This window comes from Temnothorax nylanderi, unplaced genomic scaffold, assembly GCF_030848795.1.
Source record: "Temnothorax nylanderi isolate EJ_2023f unplaced genomic scaffold, tnyl_v1.0 TNYL_tig0087_pilon, whole genome shotgun sequence".
NCBI classification, from domain to species: Eukaryota; Metazoa; Arthropoda; class Insecta; order Hymenoptera; family Formicidae; genus Temnothorax; species Temnothorax nylanderi.
Window position 1 is genome coordinate 520,497 of NW_027249149.1, and position 21,159 is coordinate 541,655.

The following is a 21,159-nucleotide window of genomic DNA, read 5'->3' on the forward strand; positions in this document are numbered from 1 at the left end:
CTAACAAACGTGTTAAAAATTCTTATCGTTTCTTTTTCATTGAAAAACACTCTTCCATTGATCTCGCGTGCACCGCAATTAAATCGACTACGGAAGAGTCTAAAAAAATGTCAATGATTCTCCATCAGCCATTTCAATTAATGTACTGAAAAACTTAAGTAATAACTTCGAAAATTTCCTAAAGTCTTTTAAATATGCTACAGGTTAATTGTCGCTAATCGTTCACGAGTATCTAACAGTTCACCGCGAGCTGTTAAATTAAGACTATAAGATACTCTTTTCCAGACTTAAATTTTCACTAATATCTCATACATTTCCTCTCTTTCACTGTCCTGTTCATGGCAGTTTCAGCTAGCTTACGTGTGTCCGAATCCGACAATCGGAATTTCTTACCTATTCCTATTTCCTCGCTTATCCTATAACCGTGGTCTTCGAGCCACAAAGGACCGCGCGAATCCATTTGCATTTGTGGAGGCTCACACGATCTCGAAAAATTAATCTTTGAAATTCAATTGTTATCACCATCAGACAGTATGGTTAATTACAGCTTTTGTGTGAAAAGCTATAATTAGAAAAGAAATAGTACACTCAATGAGCATATTATTAATATTAATCAGTAATATTAATCGTGTGAGAATCCTTTTCCGCTCTTCGCATTCTCTCTTTTTCTCTCTTTTCTCTCTCTCTCTCTCTCTCTCTCTCTCTCTCTCTCTCTCTCTCTCTCTCTCTCTCTCTCTCTCTCTCTCTCTCTCCTTTATTTTTCCTCTCGCACGTATACTGTCGTCATTCGCTCGTTTTCTCTAGCTTAGATCATTTAAATCAACTCCGCATAATCCAGGCACACTTTTCTACTCTTTATCTTCAAAGAAACTATATTTCTATGAGTCCATTTCAGCTCAGTTGCCACAGCACGTGCTATCATGCTTCATTAAAAGATTTTGCACCTCAGATTATTAATTTGTCATTAGTATTTGTTAATATGTTACTTGTGAGCATTATTGTGTTGATTGCATTCTATTATCATATGAATTAATAATTTTAACACTGTAATGATGAAGTAATTAATGAATTATAATAGCATTTGGCCGAGCTGAAAAGGACGAACATGTTGGAAAATAGGTATCGTGATCTAAGAAATGATCTTGGTAACGAGGAACGTTGACCAATCGCACTTTTCTGATTTACAGTCTGTCGGCTCGATTCGTAAATGTCTCAATCGTGGCGGCGTCGATATGCATGCCGATCAAATATTATATCACGCGAGATTCGCAGAAGCTATGCAAAGGCTACTTCATGAATCAGTAAAAATGAAGATATTCCTCGATGTTTCGTCATGCACGTAAAATCGGCGACGTATTCTGGATATGTTTTCGTCAAAGTATGAAATAGTATTGATGCGCGAGTTACCTAATTTCTTCCTTGCAAAGATTGCACGCAAATCGATATTATTGGTCACAGATTGATATGGTGTAATAAAGCTCGAATGGAGATTAACAAATATGCAATAGGTATAATAAATTCGAATTTATCTTAGTTTTGCAAAGTGAAAATTTGTGACATATTCCAAAAATAATTTCTAATTATTATATCTAATTATTATGTTACTTTAATGATTTGATTTTTTTAATCATAACCAAAAACAACTTTCTGCTTTAACGTGAAGATTCAAGATCTTTATTATCGCAATCGTTTCTCGACCAAAGTTTTATTTAATTTACGTTCGAGCGTGACAAACGCGTGATAATCGGTAATTCCGTCGTTCACTGTGACGCGAGTTATGCGCTAAAGTCGCGAAATTAAAATTCTCTCTATGTTAATGATAAATTCTCTTACTCTTCTTTTACCTCTTCACTCCGCTCTCTCGTCATTATAACTTCTACATATGTATATGCTTTTTCCTTTTTCGCATTCGTAATCTATGGAAACGGCACAAAGCTTGAACGGCTAATGGTAGATACAAGTATATTACAAGTACACGCTCGCGAAGTATCCGCTCGCTTTGTGCTCGCGCTTCGCCGATTCAGAAGCGTAGGAGGAAAGTGATTGTCCTCGTAGAAAGCTACACGAGGTACTAGTGTAGTCGCTGAAGAAAGAATCTCTTGATTTATGATATCCAAAGAAATCTTTGCGCGAACGGCAGCGCCGGAGAGCTTTTTAGCACAGTCTTTCATTGGATAACGAATAAAATAGCGGTCGACAAAATATTGCCTAAATGGACTGGTAGATTTATTCATTGAAATTAATATATTTAACTTTTATAGTAAAAAAGTTTCTTTTAAATATTTGAGAGAATGCATAAAGTTATGTAATATATAACAAGCATGTCTATTGAGAAACTTAATCAGTATTTGGCTGTGAATTGTCAAACAAAAAGAGATGATGAAAGCAAACTTTAATCGCGAATCTTTTCCTACGGATGAGATAGATTGCAATTTCATATTACAACTCCGTCGGCCAATACGCACTAACGCATCTCAAGCGCACTTTTGCGTCAAATACTCGCGCGCGTGTACATAACGATTTCACGGTAACGATTTTCCATGCGACGAATTTTCGTAGAAATCTTTTTTCTTGATGTTTCTCTTTTGAAGCAAATAAAAAAAAATTATTGGATAACGTTTTATGTATTGTATAACGGCTAAAAAATACCTGGAGATGTTGTACATTGTTTTCATAGTTTTTTTTAATGTTATAAATCTATCCGAACGTTCGCCATCATAGTTGGCTTGGCAGTTTAATCCTCAATGTATATTGTGTTGTGATTTTTTCTTCTTTATTGATACACACATGTCTATAGAGATGAGTTGGAATTATTTATTATTTTAAATATTATTTCACTGAGATAACTCTATTTATATATTTTAATAAATCGCAGTGCAATTATCAATTGCAATGTAAGAATGCCGGGTTCATGAAGACTCCCGCGAAAATCGTTACCGTGAACAGCGGATGTGATCCGTACGACTAAAACGGCGTTCTTCTCTCTCTCTCTACTGCTTCACAGAATACACACCGAGAAACACCTGACTTACGTGACTAGGCTACGTAACGAAAACTCATTGCGCACACGTGCACCACGAGATCGAAGCTCCCGTCTCTCTCCCCTTTTGCTATGTGCGTGCATTTATCACTCCCATTCTATTCACATTCGCACGCTCGCGCATACGTACGCATACGCGACGCCCCACTCATACTGTTTGCAATTAATTTTTGTCCAATAGTCTCTCGGACCGCGTGTCCGCGCCTCGCATTACGTTGACGCTATCCCGCTTCCGTCCCTTGTAAACAATTTGTACGTATTCTCTTCAAGCGAATTTTACGAAAACAACGCTCGTTCGATCATCGTAAAAATCTGTTTACTTCATTAATAGCTCGATTAGCGATGCAAACAAATTTGCGAATGTCGACTCGGAATATCGATTTTGCTTTCTCGCTTTTCCCCCATTTGTTTTTGTTTGCGTTTATTTTCATAATAGCTAACCATCCTTCATCGTTCGGGAATATCCGTATAATCCCGTGACAGAAATTTCTTCTGGCAAAATGTAGAATTTTGCAAAATGAGGTAAAAAAGGATTTAGACAATTGTTCTTCGCGACGAAATTCAATTTTTCCGCGTTTTCCTTCGGTCCGTATCGGTTATATTTCCGGTGCGGTTCCACGATACTTAAGGGAGGATCAGAAGATGATTAGGAATTGCGTCTGCGTTACTTGTGGCTCGATGTTTGCCGATAACACGCGACCGACGATCAGCAGAAGACGATTCGACGTCTGGCGTCGCCCCGTCCCCCAGGGGCGGTGAGGGCACCACCGCTCCGATTCACCCTGCGGGCTCTGGTCCAGGCCTGCCTCTATCGACACAAAAGCAAATCGATTATGCACGTTGTTTGATTTATCGCTGATTTTCGCCGACATCAATGGAAGTTAATTTCGATTTAATTGATTCTGAATTTTTTGTGTAATTACAGCTACAAAGAGACAAAGAATTGTAGGATCGAATGTAATTAATGGTGACACTCAATGTATCACACACGTCACATTTCTTCGTAACATTTAGTTCTCTTGAAATTATGGCGAGATCGTTATATTTATATTGAGCACGCATAGAAATTTAAAATTCAATTTAGGGGTACATATATGATAGCAAATTACAACGTATTTTATAAACGCTCGTAACATTGTTCACTTTTGAAAGGAAATATTGAAATTGGTAATATTTAAAGAGTAATATTTGAACATATGCACGCTGGATTTTCGCATAAAAATCGATAAGAATTAAACGCGCATAAAATGAGAATTATTTTTTTATGTAAATACGAGGTATTTTATCCTTTCACGATTCTGACTCTCATGTGAGTTATTTTATTCTACGTTACATTAAAACTTACATATTTAATTAATACATGATGTACAGGAGTAAGCCGAGATAGCTTTATGCTTTCAACAATAATTATAATATGCACGTACAGTACTTTACGCATTGACACATACTTTCTAAACAATCTCTAAAAATCTGTAAGCCGCGTATCGTAACTTGACTGTTGTGATGAAATTTGCTTTATCTTGTAAGACTTAATAAAGTTTAGTTATATATATATATTGCAAGTACCGCGTATATGCGATTTCTCTATGAAATACCACGCTCATCTTTTCGTAATATACAAAAGCAATTATTATGCCATAACCATAATAATAACATGCAATTATTCGAAATAGCCGTGGAAAGAGACATAATAGGTAATCAAATTAAGCTAAATAAGCAGTCGATATATCGAAGCTATGTCGAGATATACGAGTATGTGAGTAGGTATTACTTTTTAACATTGACATTCAACGGCTTGATTGCCTCGTAATTGCACTTTGAAAAGCAAAGAGTCTTTGATATACGAGCATAACAGAACGTCCATCCCCGAGGCGGACCACGTAATCGCGACAATGATAATGGCCATACTCTTTGTAATTGAAATTTTCAAAGTTCCACCGAGCACAGGTTACGCTCGTGTTTCAAAGAGAACGAAATGAACGAGCGAATCGCGGTGTGATTGCCGGATGCGCCATAATTTTTAACTCACCTACACAAACCACTCGTCTTTCTGGCTGGAGGAGATGTCACTGAAAGACAAAAGGAAGATATGTATCAATTAAAATTAACTGCATGTAAAAAATAGATATTGAGGATAAAGATTAAGTAGCACTTTCTGTGTATCTTATCAAGAAATATTTTAAACCAAACACGTGCAAAACATGTCACGAGATGCTAAATGGTTTTACACTAGTACATTTTATAACAATTAGATATAATAATTAAGCCAGTCTTATTCGATAGGAGAATTTTTAGCTTCAGTTTTAAATCAAATATTTGAATCTAATCTTCTTTCAATTTCTTTTCGATAATTGTGAAATAAAAGAACATAAACATGAGAACACATGTTTGTTTCAATATTCAATAGATTTTCTTATTATTTCGAATAAATTTATAGAGATATTTTTTCTGACACGAGAAATTGCATTAAATTTGTAGTTGATTAATCCATTAATAGCACATTTATAATTCAAAACTCTCTACATATCTTATATTATATCGATCGTTCCTCACACGATCTTATTGCTATTTGAATTTATGACGAAGGGTAACAAACTTTCGAGGGTCTAATCAATAACGACGGTGTATAATGCAACGGAAAGAGGATCGGCTCTTTTCCGATTGGCTGACTTATCGTTTTTGCAATAAAAAATGCGCACTTCCTCCGATTTCTTTCGATTCCAATCTGAACACTATAAAAATGATAATCTTTTTCACTGCTCTATAAAAAAAGCTATAATCTGTTCGTACATGACAATACGTTAAAATCTATTGCAATGTGATTGCTGGTCGTTGTTAGTATAGTTTGCTAAAATAAAAATATATATATTTTTAACAATACATACATGACTTTGTTTTACAAAAAATACATAATGCATAAGAATTTATTTTCTATTTAATTCAAAAGTAGTTCAATCATTAATAGAAGTGTAACGATAATGTCTTTTTCGAAGATATTATGTACTTTGGAGAGCTTTAAATTTTTAATAATTTCATAACTTTTTTATTTCTCTTGATAACTTGATAACTTATGATTCCTTTCTTTACAATTCTTTACAATCACACGTGAAAGAGAATACTGCAGTTATTTCGCACAAATATCCAAGAGGTTATTAGAGATATACTACATACGAACAGTTACAAAATTATAAAAGCAAATGTAATAACGCGGCGGTTTTTTTCTGATCGAAAAAACAATAGAAGAGAGATATATGAAAAATGTCTCACCTGTCGGAACCATGGCTCCTCACTTTGCCTGGCAGTAGAGGCGGACCCGGGCCGCGCTGTGCCCGAGCCTGAGGCCCGCAGGGCGCAGCCAGTTTCCCGGCCGTGGCAGGGTCGTGGCCCCCGTTATTCCCATCCCCGAGCCGTAGTTCCCCAGGGGCCCCAGAGTACCGGTTGTGCCCTTCAGCGTGGTCATGCCCATTGGTAGACCGACGCTTGCTCCGTTCGATCCGTACATCTGTTGCACTAAAATGCCGTAAGACACATCAGTCCCGTCACACCTCCTGCATCCCTCTCGACGATAAAGTCGTCAACTTTGCGAGAATCTTTTTTTATATATTTCGTAGAATTAGTTAAGAGGAAACATTTCGTGAACAGTGTTTTTCTAGAATGTAAAATGTACGTAACTATCTCTATTTTTTTGCTTACATAGGCTTTCTTAAGAACGGCATTGTTGTAGAAATTCTCTAAAAGAGTTCAACCTTAATTATGAATTTATAGAAACTCTACTATTCGAACATGTAGTATCGTTTTATTAATTAACGTCGTTATATTATTTTATTGCAAAGATCTTCAATTCCATTTAAATGTATGCCAGAAGATAATACTCTTTATTGAAAATAGTACTACAATCGGAGCTATTTTGAGCGCAATAGCAAGCACGCAAATATTATTACCTTTTATGTCATAAAGAAGAATTATTAATTCGTTTCTAAGAGCACAACATAACAGTTAGAGAACGAGATTAAAAATTCTCAAGTGTAATTTTCGAAACCTGCGTCCATTGATGATATGCAATCTATTTCTCCGTCGACAGCGATACGCATTGCGCTTTTCCGCATGCGATTACGCGGCGAATTTTCTGCGCGCTCTTTCAGCCGTCATTTATCTCGACGAACGGAACACGGTTTGCTTTATGGGCGAGTCGGAATCCGGGTCAAGCGGATTTCGCGAGTTTTGGTCGAGGAAATGCGGTTAACGTTCCTGACGATTTTTCGGCCCGTATATGTGTGTGTGTGTGTGTGTGTGTGTGTGTGTGTGTGTGTATGTGTGTGTGCGCGCGCGCGTGTGCGTGTGCGTGTGCGTGTGCGTGTGTGTGTGTGTGTGTGTGCATGCGTGTGTGCATGCGTGCGTGGAGACGTGGTGTCGCGAGAGCGTGAAATCTACGCGCGGAACGTGACAGGGATAAGGCGACCGGCGATCTTTGGTATAGCCTGGCAAAGTTGCACATATTTACGTTAACTATGCAAAAGTTTGGACGATTTCAAGCGCCGTACATCACAGCGTGGTTCTGACGTCTCGGCGCGATTATGCCGGAGCGAAAGCCGAGGACGTGAATGGCGTAAAGTCCGTCCCTCTCGCTATACAACATTTGCCACAATTGCAACTCGCGACGACATTTCGCTCTGACAACTCGTTGCGTATATAACTTTTTAAGCTGTGAGTTACATATATTTCAGGATTTTTTTAATATTCTCTTTTAAAACCATATTTATTGATATCGAGAAAGTTTCTCTTTTTTAAATGACAAACATAACAAACTATGTTTCAAATAATTTTCGAAAATTTTGAAGTCGTTTTCATTAAATTAGAAACACACGTATGTTTGTCCAGCAAAATTAATCAAATTAATTGCATTGGAAATGTACATATGTCACAGAGAAATGCAATGGATAAATATTTCCAAAAAGCGTTAAAATGTTTCGGGCGTTGCCGAATGGCGAAGAGGTGAGCAGCTTTGCGACATTCCTGCGCTTTTACTGGCTTTACGCGATTTTTCAGTGCAAATAAGCGTTGCAGCGTTAAATATATGCTCGGGACGTGAGGGATAAACCCGTGCACGACTTTAGAAACTCAAGGCAACTGCGTATTAGCTTCATAAAAGTTCCGACTTTTGTGCTTTTGTATGTATTACGTGCAAACGGCAAGCACCGTGTTGTTAATTTAAACAGAATCGTTGAATATATTTTAACCGAGTATTATTATTCTCTATGACATATCGCATAGTTATTCAGAATCGCTATTTTATAGCGCTGATGCACAAAAAAAAACAACAGCTTTTTGTTCATTTAAATCAGTTGCTCTTAACATACCTTGTTGAAAAACGATCAGTTGCACAATCAAACGATTAATTGCTCTATATCATATTACAAATCCGATATCACACAATTTGGCTCATGTGACAAAATACGGCAATAGCGTTATGTTACATTATGCAGAAGGATATAGCATAGCATGCGTTTCTCATATTTTTGTGAAAACGTTGCACCGCTTATGATATATTACTCTATTATGCGTTTTCGCTGCATAGCTGGAATTTTAAACGACTGTAATGACGATCAATACGGCGCGATATAAAGAGGGGAATTTATTACACTATACCGTATTTAAAGCGATTAATTTTTTTATTTCCGTATAACTTTACGTTTATGTATAACTTTATGTTAATAATGTGAACAACGGAATAACAAGGAAGAATGATATAGCTGTCGTATTATCGCATCGAAAGCGATACCCTCGGTTATTTCACGTAAACAGTGTCGATTTATAGTCAAAATTGATACTCTGTTTGCCAAATAACTGCGCGAGTATGCATTTTCACGTAATCTCTCTTAATTCAAAATGTTCCTCATAGGGGAATGGTGTGCATTCCGCGACGAAATTCCCAGCTCGCCCATAAAGGGAGAGAGCCCATTTTTTGATCTCCTCGACGACGTCGGCGTTTTCCGCAAATTCGCTGTTCGCGAACGACATTTTTCAGAGCATCGAAAAAAAGGGGCCGACATAGCCTTAAAGAATGCCATCCGGCCAAAAATTTACGGTCGACGCCAAAACTGTAGAAGAGCCATGAAAATGGCTTCAAGAGAAGCGGGAAAAGATTTTTATCGTCAGCAGATTTATGTTCTTGTTGCTCAAACATTATTCCACGATATCGTATTTTTAAAGAAATATTTACGATGATTAAAAGTGGATATATACGATAAATTTAAAAGTTTATACACATGATTATTTTTGATAAGATTAAAATTGGTTGAATGGATTGTTCTCCTATCGACGCAATATGTCGAATAGACAGTACAATCTATTTCTACAAGATGTTAACAGAGAAACGATTTTTACTTGACATAATTTTAAATAATTATTCTCAATATAGATTATTATATTACATCAACGAACTGTGTGGTTGCATTAGCGATATTATTCATTAAAGTTTAATGAAAGGCGATTTTAGTTTTCCGGATAGCATTCTATTCTCTAAAGCAAAACCATCCCAGAGCAACCATTTCCGCATATACAGAGGCAATCACGTGATGCGAGTTATGTGGCAGTCAGAATACAACAGTGCCAAAAGTGAGCTCTCCAAGCTGACGGACGAGTGCAGTTTGGAATATGCATGAGGCTGTAGTCGGTGGATGATCACGCTTTCCGGGATCTGATCTCCTTGCAATCTCCATATGCGTCATAAAGGGCTTTTAGCAAAATCGCCAACAAAACTGTGCGATGACATCTAGTAATAACGGCCAAGCAGCGGATTATTTCGCAAAATTGGCGAGAATATGTGTTACGTTTATTTCGGAATGACCGGTATTGATTTCCCGGCAATTGAGGTCGCGTACAAGCAATGTTACTTAAAGATTTCGTTACATAGACTTTGTATTTGAAAATAGGATATTCTCATAATAGAAATTGAAAGAAATTGAAAAAGAGGGATAGTAGTTATTTTAACGTTACAATTGTGACACTTTTTTTTAGTACTTTTAGTACTTTTTTTAGTATCTGTAGATATACTAAGATATATAAAGAAATATCACATTTGAAGAGGGATTAGTATATTGTGTTACAAGTGCGGAAAGTTGGCTATTGGTCACGAGCGCGGGTAGGCCTACCCGCGCTCGTGACCAATAGCCAACTTCCGTACGTGTAACACATACTATTTTGTATTACAAGTGCATGTAGGGATGGGGGTTAAGGGAGTGGAAATGTGCGTATATTAGACGAGTGCGGGTAGACGCACGAGCCGAAGGCGAGTGCGTTTACTCGCACGAGTGAGCGATACCTATATTACACGAGTGCGGGTGTCAACCCGCACGTGTTACACACACTATTTTATATCACAAGTGCGTTTAGTTTAAAGAAGGATTTGCGGGGGGCGAGGGGGGGGGGCAAAGCCCCCCGAGTATGGGCGCAGGCGAGGAGGGGGGGCTCCGCCCCTCCCCCCGCCTATGATAAAAGCAACGTTTATTACAGGAGCAAATAGATGAGAAATATATTTAGTATCGGTCGTGATTAATATATCCTGCAAAAGAAAGAAAGCTTTGTACGTTTTTTGTAAGGCATAAAAAGAAATTAGAAGAACATCTGGTATGATGTTTTTGTCACTCATTTTTTATTTTATTTTAGTCACTTGTTGCGAATTCTTTTTCATTTTTGTAAATAAAACAATTTATTGAATACTTATAGAAATTATAAATTATCCATGTGAAATTATAAACTAAAAATAATAACATTTTACAATCACACATCTGTTATAAAGAATGTCATTGTTTTTAATATATGCATTTTTAGAAGTAGAAATAAAAAATGGACTATTAAATGAATTTTATTGCACTGAAAAAACGCAGGTATTAAATCTAGATTATATATGATAAATAATACTTATAAATAAGAAAATGTAATTATATTAACTAAGAATATTGTGGTGATACTAATCTGCCACAATTAACATTGCGATCGTACATCGATAATAAAAGAATGAAAGACTAAAAGAATAAGATTGAAAAATTATTCGTTATTTGGTGGTATTTTAATTGTCAGATTAGCATAGTTGTTTATATTTATTGTAATATTTTTGGCTTTACATGTTGACAATGTTTCATTTAATTTGTTGATATTTAGTTGACTGTTGTTAGTTTTAAAGTTTATTTCTTGGTTTTTTTTGTTGTTATTGCACATTGTAGATGTTGATGGCTTGTCGATACTTGTTTCTGATGTTTGTAGGTTTACAGAATTGTTATTTACTATTGTGATTGTGATTTGATTACAAATCTTCTTTTTGTTGTTGAAGGAGTCTTCTATGTATCCTTCCGCTACTGTGTTGGATTTCCAGCCACCGTGGCGTTTTAGTGTTAAGATATCTGCTCCAGAGTCTGCTAAGAGCGTGGCAGAAGTGCGACGAAAGGTGTGACCAGTGTAAGAATCAGGATCTGATAGGTTGAGATACTTTGCGATGATGGCTGGCATCCTGCCAAATTTATTTATTCCTATTGGTTGGTGGGTGCATTTTCCCTTTTGGTAATTCAAGAAGAATCTTGAAGTTTGAACGTTCTTTGGCCTAAGAGATATATATTTTTTATATACACTGTAGAATTCTTCGGCGGCTACAAAGCTTCTGGGTTTATTATTTTTTGTTATTGGAATTTTAATTAGCAATATAGATTGCTTGTCTTCAATATCTTGGATATTTATTTTAGTCAGTTCCTCTCTTCTACATGCGCCACATATTCCAAAGATGGTAGCTAGCTGTAAATAGTTAAGTATATACATGTAAGTAATGTATAAAGTTGAGTATGCGTGTATATAATGTGTAAAGTCTTTATTATTTATTTGTATATTTCTAATTATATTTAATGATTGAGTTATTATGCGATAATTTATTTTTATTTTATATTTGATATTTACCTTTGTAGCTAAGTATGTGTTATCGGGAGCTTCATCTATAAATTTTTTAATTTGCTCTGGTGTCAAAATGTTTGATTTTTTTGATTGAAATCCTTTAGCCTGTCTTTTAAGAAACGCAATGAGTGTGTCATATTTATAGATGTCAATATCATTGTTGATTTTGATGGTGGCTTTCAGCATCGAGTATATTCCCCACATAGTAGATGGCTTTTGAGATTTTGACAGCTCCTTGAAATATGCCAATAGTGTATGTTCAGACATAGATTTCGTTTTTTTTTCAGCTTTCCACTGCATAAATTTGTTGTAAGTTATCATATATTTTTCTTTTGATTTTGGTGGCAATAAATTTTGCACTACGGTTTTGGCACTTTCTACTATTTCTGGAGGCGTGAGTTCGTTGTCACTATCGGTTTCTAGGATAATATAATCCATTTTTTTCACTTTATAATTGCTTTATTATGTGAGTTGCGCGTACAAGTATGTACAGTAGAGTGACATATGAGTAGCTGTTAGGTTAGGTGTGTGTTAGGAAGAGGCGAAGTGGCGGTATTTTCGGTAGTTGTTTTCTGTGTGCGCTGCGAGATGGCGTTGATACCCGTTAGGTATGGCTTGAACCCGTTAGGTATAAGTCTTAGGGCACGGTTTTCCCGTTAAATATGACTTTGGATATGACGTGTGGAATATTTTGTAGGTAGATGTCGGCAAATCGTTACTTTCCGCACAGAAAACACACACGGAAAGTGCTACTTTCCATGCACGTGTAATACAAAAAATCTAATTAATAGCTATCTATATATTTTAAACTAACGAATGACAATAAGAAAAGAAAGAAAAGAGAAGAAGAGTGTCCAGTTTATCGTATAATTATTATTAGTTGATCGTGTTCGATTTATCGTATAATTATTATTCATTGATCGCGCATATACATTGTTACGTATATCCGCAATAATTGATTATCTAAAAGCGATTATCTTTTGCACAACATTTATTTATGCCTTGACATTGTCGATTTGATATACTTAATATACATAGTATATTGTTTAATATTGCAATTTTTACGATTTATAAAATTATTAGAATGCTCATAATCAATATAAATTATTGGGGTGATCTCGGGCGATTTTGAAACTCTGCATGAGTATTATATTAAATCACGCCTTTGTAGTGCGTTTTCTATGTATATCCAATTCCATTGCACTGGGATTAATACAGAATCGAATTTCATGTTGAATTTCATATGGAAAATTGAATATTCCATATGCTTGAGCAGCATTATAAATTTTTCGATGGCAATTTTGCAATTATCCTGAATATTTCCTGGTTATCGAAAAATCATTACTTGTTTTTTGACAAAGAGATGTAGAATAAAACGATTTTAACAATGTTAAATGCGGATAGTATGTACACAGAGAGAATTTTCTCTTAGAATTTATCCTGAAAATCACGGTAGTTGTGGGACAACATGTATTACGAAGAATTTTATGCGAGCTATTCTGATTAATATCTACCTTAATAAAATATACAATTTTTCAAAAATTACCAATATGCTTGGTAATTTTTGTTACGTTGTTACGTTTGTAAAATGTCTTTTGTATATGTCAAAAATTCCTCTTGTTACCGGTAATATTTGATTGGTTGCCAAGTTGTCTCACATTTAGCGAATTTAACGGTAAAATATCTATAACGAAAAATTCTCTCCGTGTATCTTTTGCATTTTGAATTTGCACAAATTTATCATACAATATCAAAATCTTCTACGCTAGCTAATCGCGCGAATCAGCAATTATTTATAATGGAGCACGTGCAAGTATAGTCGATAAGGCCAAGAGGAAATTATTTCGAAGTTCTCGAAATGCTGTCAGACATAACATCGTGACTGCCGTAAATCTTACGAAAGAAATTTGTTTGCTTACGAAAACAACCCCGGGGGTAAAAGTAAGCAGCCGAAGCGGAGGAGAGCCAAGGTAATGCGTAGCTAATGCGAATTCCACGCGGTAAAGTTTTATTAAATTATATTCCACTCGGCGAATTCAAATTATCTCGGATACTGTGCCTGCGAGGGCATGCGTATATATCACCTACACCGAGAGAGACATGTTTGTGTGTGCGCGTATGCCGGGGTAAATCATGGAAAGTGGACTACACAGGATTTTCCTCCCACATTTTTATTTTTGCGTGCAACGTCGAGTATCGCTGGACGTACAGTACGGTATCGTAATATACCTCCATATAAAAGTGGACCGAGAAAAAAAAATATAAATTTGTTACAAGTAAAGCTATTAACTCCGGAAAAAAGCTTTTCAAAAACAAACCTTTTCTCGAAAAATTATATACAAATTATGTTTTTATCTTAAATATATTACACAACGCCATTTAGACATCGCTTAAAAGTATCTCTTAAATCTTCATATTTCTTATTAATTGAAAAATTGTAATGTAAAACTTGGTGAGAAGTGTTGATTGAGTCAAGATAATGTCTCTTATATGTTTGGTATCTTCGTTGCATATCTCCGCGTATAACAGTATATACAGAATCTGCTCGTAGCATGATTCAGTCTTTATAAATATTATACATGCATTAGGGGCATTTTCGGCGAAGTTTCCCTTTTTTCCTTCTTCCTTCCATTTTCTTTCTTTCTATTGAGTTTTCCTTTTATTTTCCCAAAGACCTCTCGCGTTCTATCGCCGAGATTGGCATTCTTGCGCACTTCACGCGAGAGACCGGCGCGAACCAGCCCTTTCCATCAACCCTTCCCTCGACGGTCCGTTGCGATGGCAAGAATGCGGGATTGCGGCCAGTAAGGATGTGCATTTCCGCTTAAGTTTAAATTGTGTATTCGAGTAAACGCTTCGCCCAACTATTCCAGTAACTTTTAATACGACCGCCGCGCCGCTGCTCGCTCGCGAAGTATGAAAATCAGTCGGCTTTTCTGCTCGTAGAAAAAATAGCGACGAGGCCGACAATTTCCCGTTTGATCTCAACATTTTTGGGAACATGCGCTTTGTGCATTCAATAAGGATAGAAATTGAATTCGCGAACGACAAAGGTACATTCAGTGCTAGTCTAACATTATTAAAGAGAGCTTATAAACGCGCTTTTTGTTTCCAGAAGAACTTGGTTATTTCTGAAGAGTTTACTAATTGTTTAAAACAATAATATGTAACAATCTGTATGTAGATATATCCTCAAAATGACATGCTGATTTATGACCGCGATTTGTCGCCTGTTACCAGTCACGCCGATCTTGCATTCGGAAGAAACTAGTCCGAAGTCGATTTAAGAGTCTTAATTGGGCGGACGCGGGACGACAATCTCGCAAATTAGTGTCGAGTGCAACCTGTTGCTGGGACGGAATGGGATTTGTCGTTCGGTTTTAAGCTATGACGATTGAGCTTACTCGGAAGAGAGAGAGAGATCACTCACTGTCTCGCGCTTTTTACTCCAATCATTCTTGCCGTCACGTAGCCGGTAACGAGGGTCTCGTTAGTTACTAACGAATTGTTTGGATACAATCGCCCGAAACCCCCAGGAACGTGCTCCCCGCATTCATTAACATTCGAATCAGGCCGCTTGGATTCCAAATGCTTTGATACTGCGGATTAAGTTGATTGGATAGCATTATATGTGCGGCTCTCTGAAAACGAGGATAACGGGTGGTTGTGCAGGGCGGCCTAGATAGAGAGAAAGAGAAAGAGAGAGAGAGAGAGAGAGAGAAAAAAATTGCAGTAATATTTTTTAACCTACAGTGAATAGTTTTCATTGAAAATTAAAAGCAACCCAAGGTTGTCCGAACTGTTATGATTAAAGTCGTAAAAATGCATTAGCATTAGCAGTGCGAAAATTAAAAAGTAAAAGTTCCCAACGCAGAGATATAACTATGAACCCGATAGAATTATAATATTTTATATCTAATCAATAATATAATATAAAACGTAGATAATCTTATACTCCGTGGAGAATATAAAAGTACAAATGCACGAATAACATACAATAAAATAATTATTATTATAACAATTTTTTAAATAAGATTTAAGATAAAATAAATTAACGATAAAAAAAGGGTAATGATATAAAGGTAATGACATAATATATTACTGATAATACATTAAATCAAATTTGCCAGATTTTATTTGGTTCCTATTTTTAAATACAATGTGTATTTTGGATGTATGTACATTTATGTGCATACTATAACAAATATATTTTCTTATAACATATGGTTTTATAACGAGCATATATTAAAACGAAATTTGTACTTACAAAGAACACCTGTCGCAGTCAAGCAAAATATAGAATATTAAAATCGCAAGAGAGAACGTTCAATCAAATTTTTATTCATTAATATCGAGTATCTTATTTGATATTTATTGAAAATAGAATGTCTAAAGTTACTTGTCTCCAGACATTTAAATAAATTAGATTGATTTGCACTTGTTTAAATTTTATTTATTTTATTTTTCAATATTAATGATATTAAATATTAATTATGGCATTATCATGACTATTATAAATATCAAATAAATATTTTATATTATAAATGTAAATAATACACGGGTAAAAGAACTAACAAAATAATGATTTATATATTATTATCGCAAAACTTAACAAAAATAAAATTTTAATATAACAAAAATATTTCTGCGAGAACTAAGTTAAGATAAAAATAATCGCGAAGCCACATTTATGCGATATTTTTTGGAAATGTCTTTCACATACAAAAAGGCAATAAGTCTTATTCTCCCGAGATCAATTCTCGAGAACCTAACAGGATCAGTTCATAAGGTTTCCGGACTTTCAGTATAGCAAGAGCTATAATTTCTTTGATAGTAGATATATAGTCTCTCGACGACGAAGACATAAATAGAAAGATAAAATCGCAAACGGTTCGCACAAAAAATTTTCCGCAACATATTGCATTACTCTCAATTGACTCACATTTTATTTCTAAACCAGTTACGTCACATAGATTCAGATATGTTTGATACATATATATTTAATATAAGAAGCAGTCGTATATTTGTTCATTATTGAAGAATACTTATGGAATAATAAATAGAGAAACAAGATTAATTAGGAAAATCCAACGCTAGATTCGCAAGCCTATACAAATTTAGCGATATTGAAGCTTGACAGTATTGTCACCGCGTCAATGCGTCAGAAGAGAAACAATTGAAACAGGCGGATAACTTGATATATAGATAAACAGAAGATAGATGGACAGATACGATTAAATATTTTTTATTTGAATGCTATACATTGTAGCATTGGATCGATAAGAAATTGTAGCACGTCGCGATCCTGTTTGCCCCACTACTCTGGTTTTGCAAGATATCGATTAACAGGTCCAGGCAGTTATCTGACCTTGACATGCTAGCAGATCTTCTCGCGCGGCATTAAATTCGTGAGCTCGTAACGTGTTTCGAAGCTGAAACGCCTCACGAGATTCCGCTCAATATTAATCGTTGATTTTGTTCAACTAATGCAATCGATCCGATTAATAAAAATCTATCGATTAATATCCAAGTTTGTTACTTCTATCACTGTTTCTTTCAGTTATCGTGTTCTCTTCTTTTCTGTCATATTTCAAATATGTCGAAATACAGTTCCATTTTTTCATTCACATTTTGCACTTACGGTACAGTAATATTATCATAAACTATAATACAGTAACTAGTTTCTGTTCATATTCTCAACTAAATAAATTTTTAGATAAGATCTTACAAAGATCTTACCTATTTGTAGTAAATTATATCACACTATCTTTAAGAAAAAACTACTTATGGATTACATAACACCGTCTTAAAGTTTTAAGCAAATACTATGTGTCAATTTACGCAACGTACACATATCATCATGTTTTTCCCTCATACTGATATGTATCTTTGAATATATTCTATTCGGAGTATTCTATTCACTACGGTTGAATAACTTGCAATACTTTTCTCGAAGAAAATACTTTGCACCATCGAGATCATCTCGACACGCGAGGTGGTGTTAACACAGAGGATCACTGATAAAGATTCTGCTGGTAAAAATCCTCGACCGTGAACATTCCATCCGCGTACGGGCTATGCGCCCTCGTCTTCACCAGATGAAAACCTCGATACTTCCTGTTGACATCCTCGCCCATCAGTACCGCGGGGAATCGAGGCGGGCAGAGGCCCAGGAGATAAGCTACGAAACCAGAACAGGGCCAGCCCCAGAAACCGACTTTCGAGTTGATCGACTCGGAGAAGTACTCCGCCGCTCTGTGATGGTTGCATCCGAAGGGATTTCCCTGCTCCCAGCAACCAGGTTGATTGACTCCGCCGTTCATGTAAAAGTCGATATGACCGCTCGGTTCGATTTTACCCTGAATGAAGGCATTTGTGTGCAACACGTCGACGAATTCGGCGTCGCTAGCGTCGAGCTTCTCGTCCTTGCTGACGGTAACGAAGAGCGGCATCGCCGGATCGAGACCGGTGATCCTCGGTAGCTTGTACGGTCGTAGCGCGTTGGCTGCGAAAGCCGGTACGTGGGCGCCCAGACTGAAGCCAATCACGTGGATGTCCTCGGCACCGTAGTCCCTCAGACGGTCGACCAGCTGCGCCAGACAGTCGCCCACGTGAGGCACATTGTGGACGGCCACGGGATAACACGGTGCCCCCGCCAAACGACGCCAGTCGACTGCTATTAGATTGTAGCTGCCCCTCTTCAAATATTCTTTCCTAATATCCACCAAGTAACTCAGCTGCATGTCCGAATTGTAACCGTGCACGACGATCTTCGTGGGTATCGCTGCCACGAAGTTGGTATCGTCGAGATTTGAGCCGGTGTTGTTTACAAGTAATTGCTGTCCCTCATCTGGATTGTGCTTGGTATAGAGAAAGAACGTCACTTCTTCATCGGGGCAGGTCTGATTGGTGTTCACCAGGCAGGGCCCCACGAAGAAATCTCTACCGATCTGATTGTCCACGGTGTTGCTTACGACGAACGTCTGGGTGTTTGCGGCCGCGGCGAACTCGCAGACTAATAGAAGTATCGTGAAAATCCTCCAGGTTGGTGGACAACCAGCCTGGTTGGTGGTCGTCATCTTAGAACCGTCGGAAGCTCCACCTTGACCGTGATATCGCGCGAAGGAGCGACTGCGAATGATTCCGGGCGACCGTCCGGCGGGAACTGGTCGCTGCAACGACTGGTCGATCGTCGCGGGCGAAACTCCGCGATTGACGAACGGCACGTACTGGACGAGCCTCGACGAGCTTGGAATCCCTAAAGAGCACCGCCACACGCGGCGACGTTTTAACAGGAGTGTTTTATCAGTCGCGGTGATCGATGCGCGCGGACGGGGTGAGTCGCGAAAAGTAAACGCCGCGATTTTCAGTAATGTGACTAAAAAATTGAAAGTCTTTTCGAAGAATTAGTATGCCGGAGAACAGTGAGAAATTCAGGTTTTTCCAATAAAACATAAAAATTGCAAGATGAGAGTCTCTCTTGAATTTTTATCTTGATAAGAATGGCTTTTCGGTTCAAAAGTCGTTCACGTTGTTCACAAACACTTCGCGCACGTTTATCTTTTTTGTTTGTACAATATAGTACACGAATGATAAACTGATACGAAACAGCACGCGTTAAGATATGCCAACTTTCCGATAAAATATCAAAAGAAGTGATTTTTTTAATACAATATACATAAGAAAATTTTAATATTTATATAATAGTGCTTGATATTACGAGAAAGGATTAATCATAACGGATACACATACGGATACACTGATCAATTTAGAAAATTAAATCGTTATTTCTCAAAAATTATGTTCTTTTCACCACTCACCACTCTGCGCGCAAAACGATGCAACTTCACGTAGGTCGAACCGATGAACTAGAGCACACTGCATGATATTTTTCTGTGTACTTGCACGATGCAAGCGTCCAGCAGTGCGCGACGCACTTTGCGGAATACACTGGTGTCTGATTGTGTCATATCGCTCGATTGATACTATTAGTACGATAAAATGTTAGCGGCGATATAATCGGTGGAATGATTGGGCGAAGGCGACAGACGAGCAAGCGATTCGAGGAATGATTGCGATAATGGCGACGAATGGATAAAGGCTTGGGTGCACGATTGGCGGGTTAGAATTGATACGTCGATGAATGCAGGAGATGATGCAACGACGTGTGAGCTGTAATAGCACTCGCCTCTTGTAGGACAAATTGGGTATTTGTCCGAGATGCTCACGTGTTTCTTTAACCGCCGCTAATCGGAATTGTGCGCGTCGATATCGGCACATAGCGAAATTTATTTATAAAGAAATTTTTCTCACTGCAATGTAGCAGATAAATGATTTTTTCTTATATATTAGTAGAGAAAGAATTCAAGAGAAGAGAAAAAGAATAAGAATGACGTAATTGTATATGGTTTAACGATTGAATAATCAACTTTACTGTATCTTCAACTGCGTAGAACTTTAATATTTTTATTTCAAAATCAACGTTTCTGCGCTCTAATTCATGCATATTGATTTTGAAGCAATTAATCTGATTTTTGGGAAAAGTGACTTTAAAGTAAAAAATATGTAAGCGTTGCAGAATTGTTGTGCCGATTGGAGGAAACATATTTTTATTATCATGATAGTGTTCTAACGATGAAAGAAAGTTCGGAGCTTTTATTGCGCGGACGCGGGATTCGAGCAATTAGAAGTTGATTTACAGTACGGACACGGTAACATGTGCCCTGCATCGCGTGACTAACACCAATGACATCGAAAACTGCTTTGAATAATGCGTTAACTTCCTGTTACAGCTCGAGTCTCGTTTGCAATAATTACCGCGATTGTACTACCAAATATCATCGAGAAGCTTGAAATAAGTGCCGTTTCCTTACCTGGAATAAAGTATCATCGATCGTTCCGACACGAGCTCTCCGTGTAAGTTCCGCGCGTTTTGGAAGAGCTCGTGAAAGTGTTCGTCCGTTACTTCCGTTTCGATAAAGCGCGAGAAGGTGAAATTTCGTTCGAGTTGGCACGTAGCCTACAAACATATCAATAAACTTTCGCGACCGGCGAGGATGTGAATGTTAATCGTGACCAAAAACACTTTTACATTCGTTGCCATTTATTACGATTGACTAAAAGCTGTCCCAATTATACGTGCCTATAAATGCCTAAATTATCAGTACTGATCGTCATCTAAG

The 21,159-nt window shown here is 37.1% G+C and overlaps 2 protein-coding genes across 5 annotated transcripts in view; one reads left to right on the forward strand and one right to left on the reverse strand.

The window, feature by feature from the left end:
* LOC139774779 (uncharacterized) overlaps window positions 1-21,159 on the forward strand; it is a 211,392-nt gene that overhangs the window by 7,851 nt on the left and 182,382 nt on the right. The window lies entirely within an intron of this gene.
* LOC139774778 (uncharacterized) overlaps window positions 16,095-21,159 on the reverse strand; it is a 171,484-nt gene continuing 166,419 nt past the window's right edge. For all 4 annotated transcript variants that reach the window (XM_071710238.1, XM_071710240.1, XM_071710241.1 and 1 more), the window contains exon 6: window positions 16,095-19,235. In XM_071710238.1, coding sequence (XP_071566339.1) covers window positions 17,992-19,235 — 1,244 coding nt within the window. In that variant the 3' untranslated portion in view covers window positions 16,095-17,991. The remainder of the gene's footprint in view (window positions 19,236-21,159) is intronic.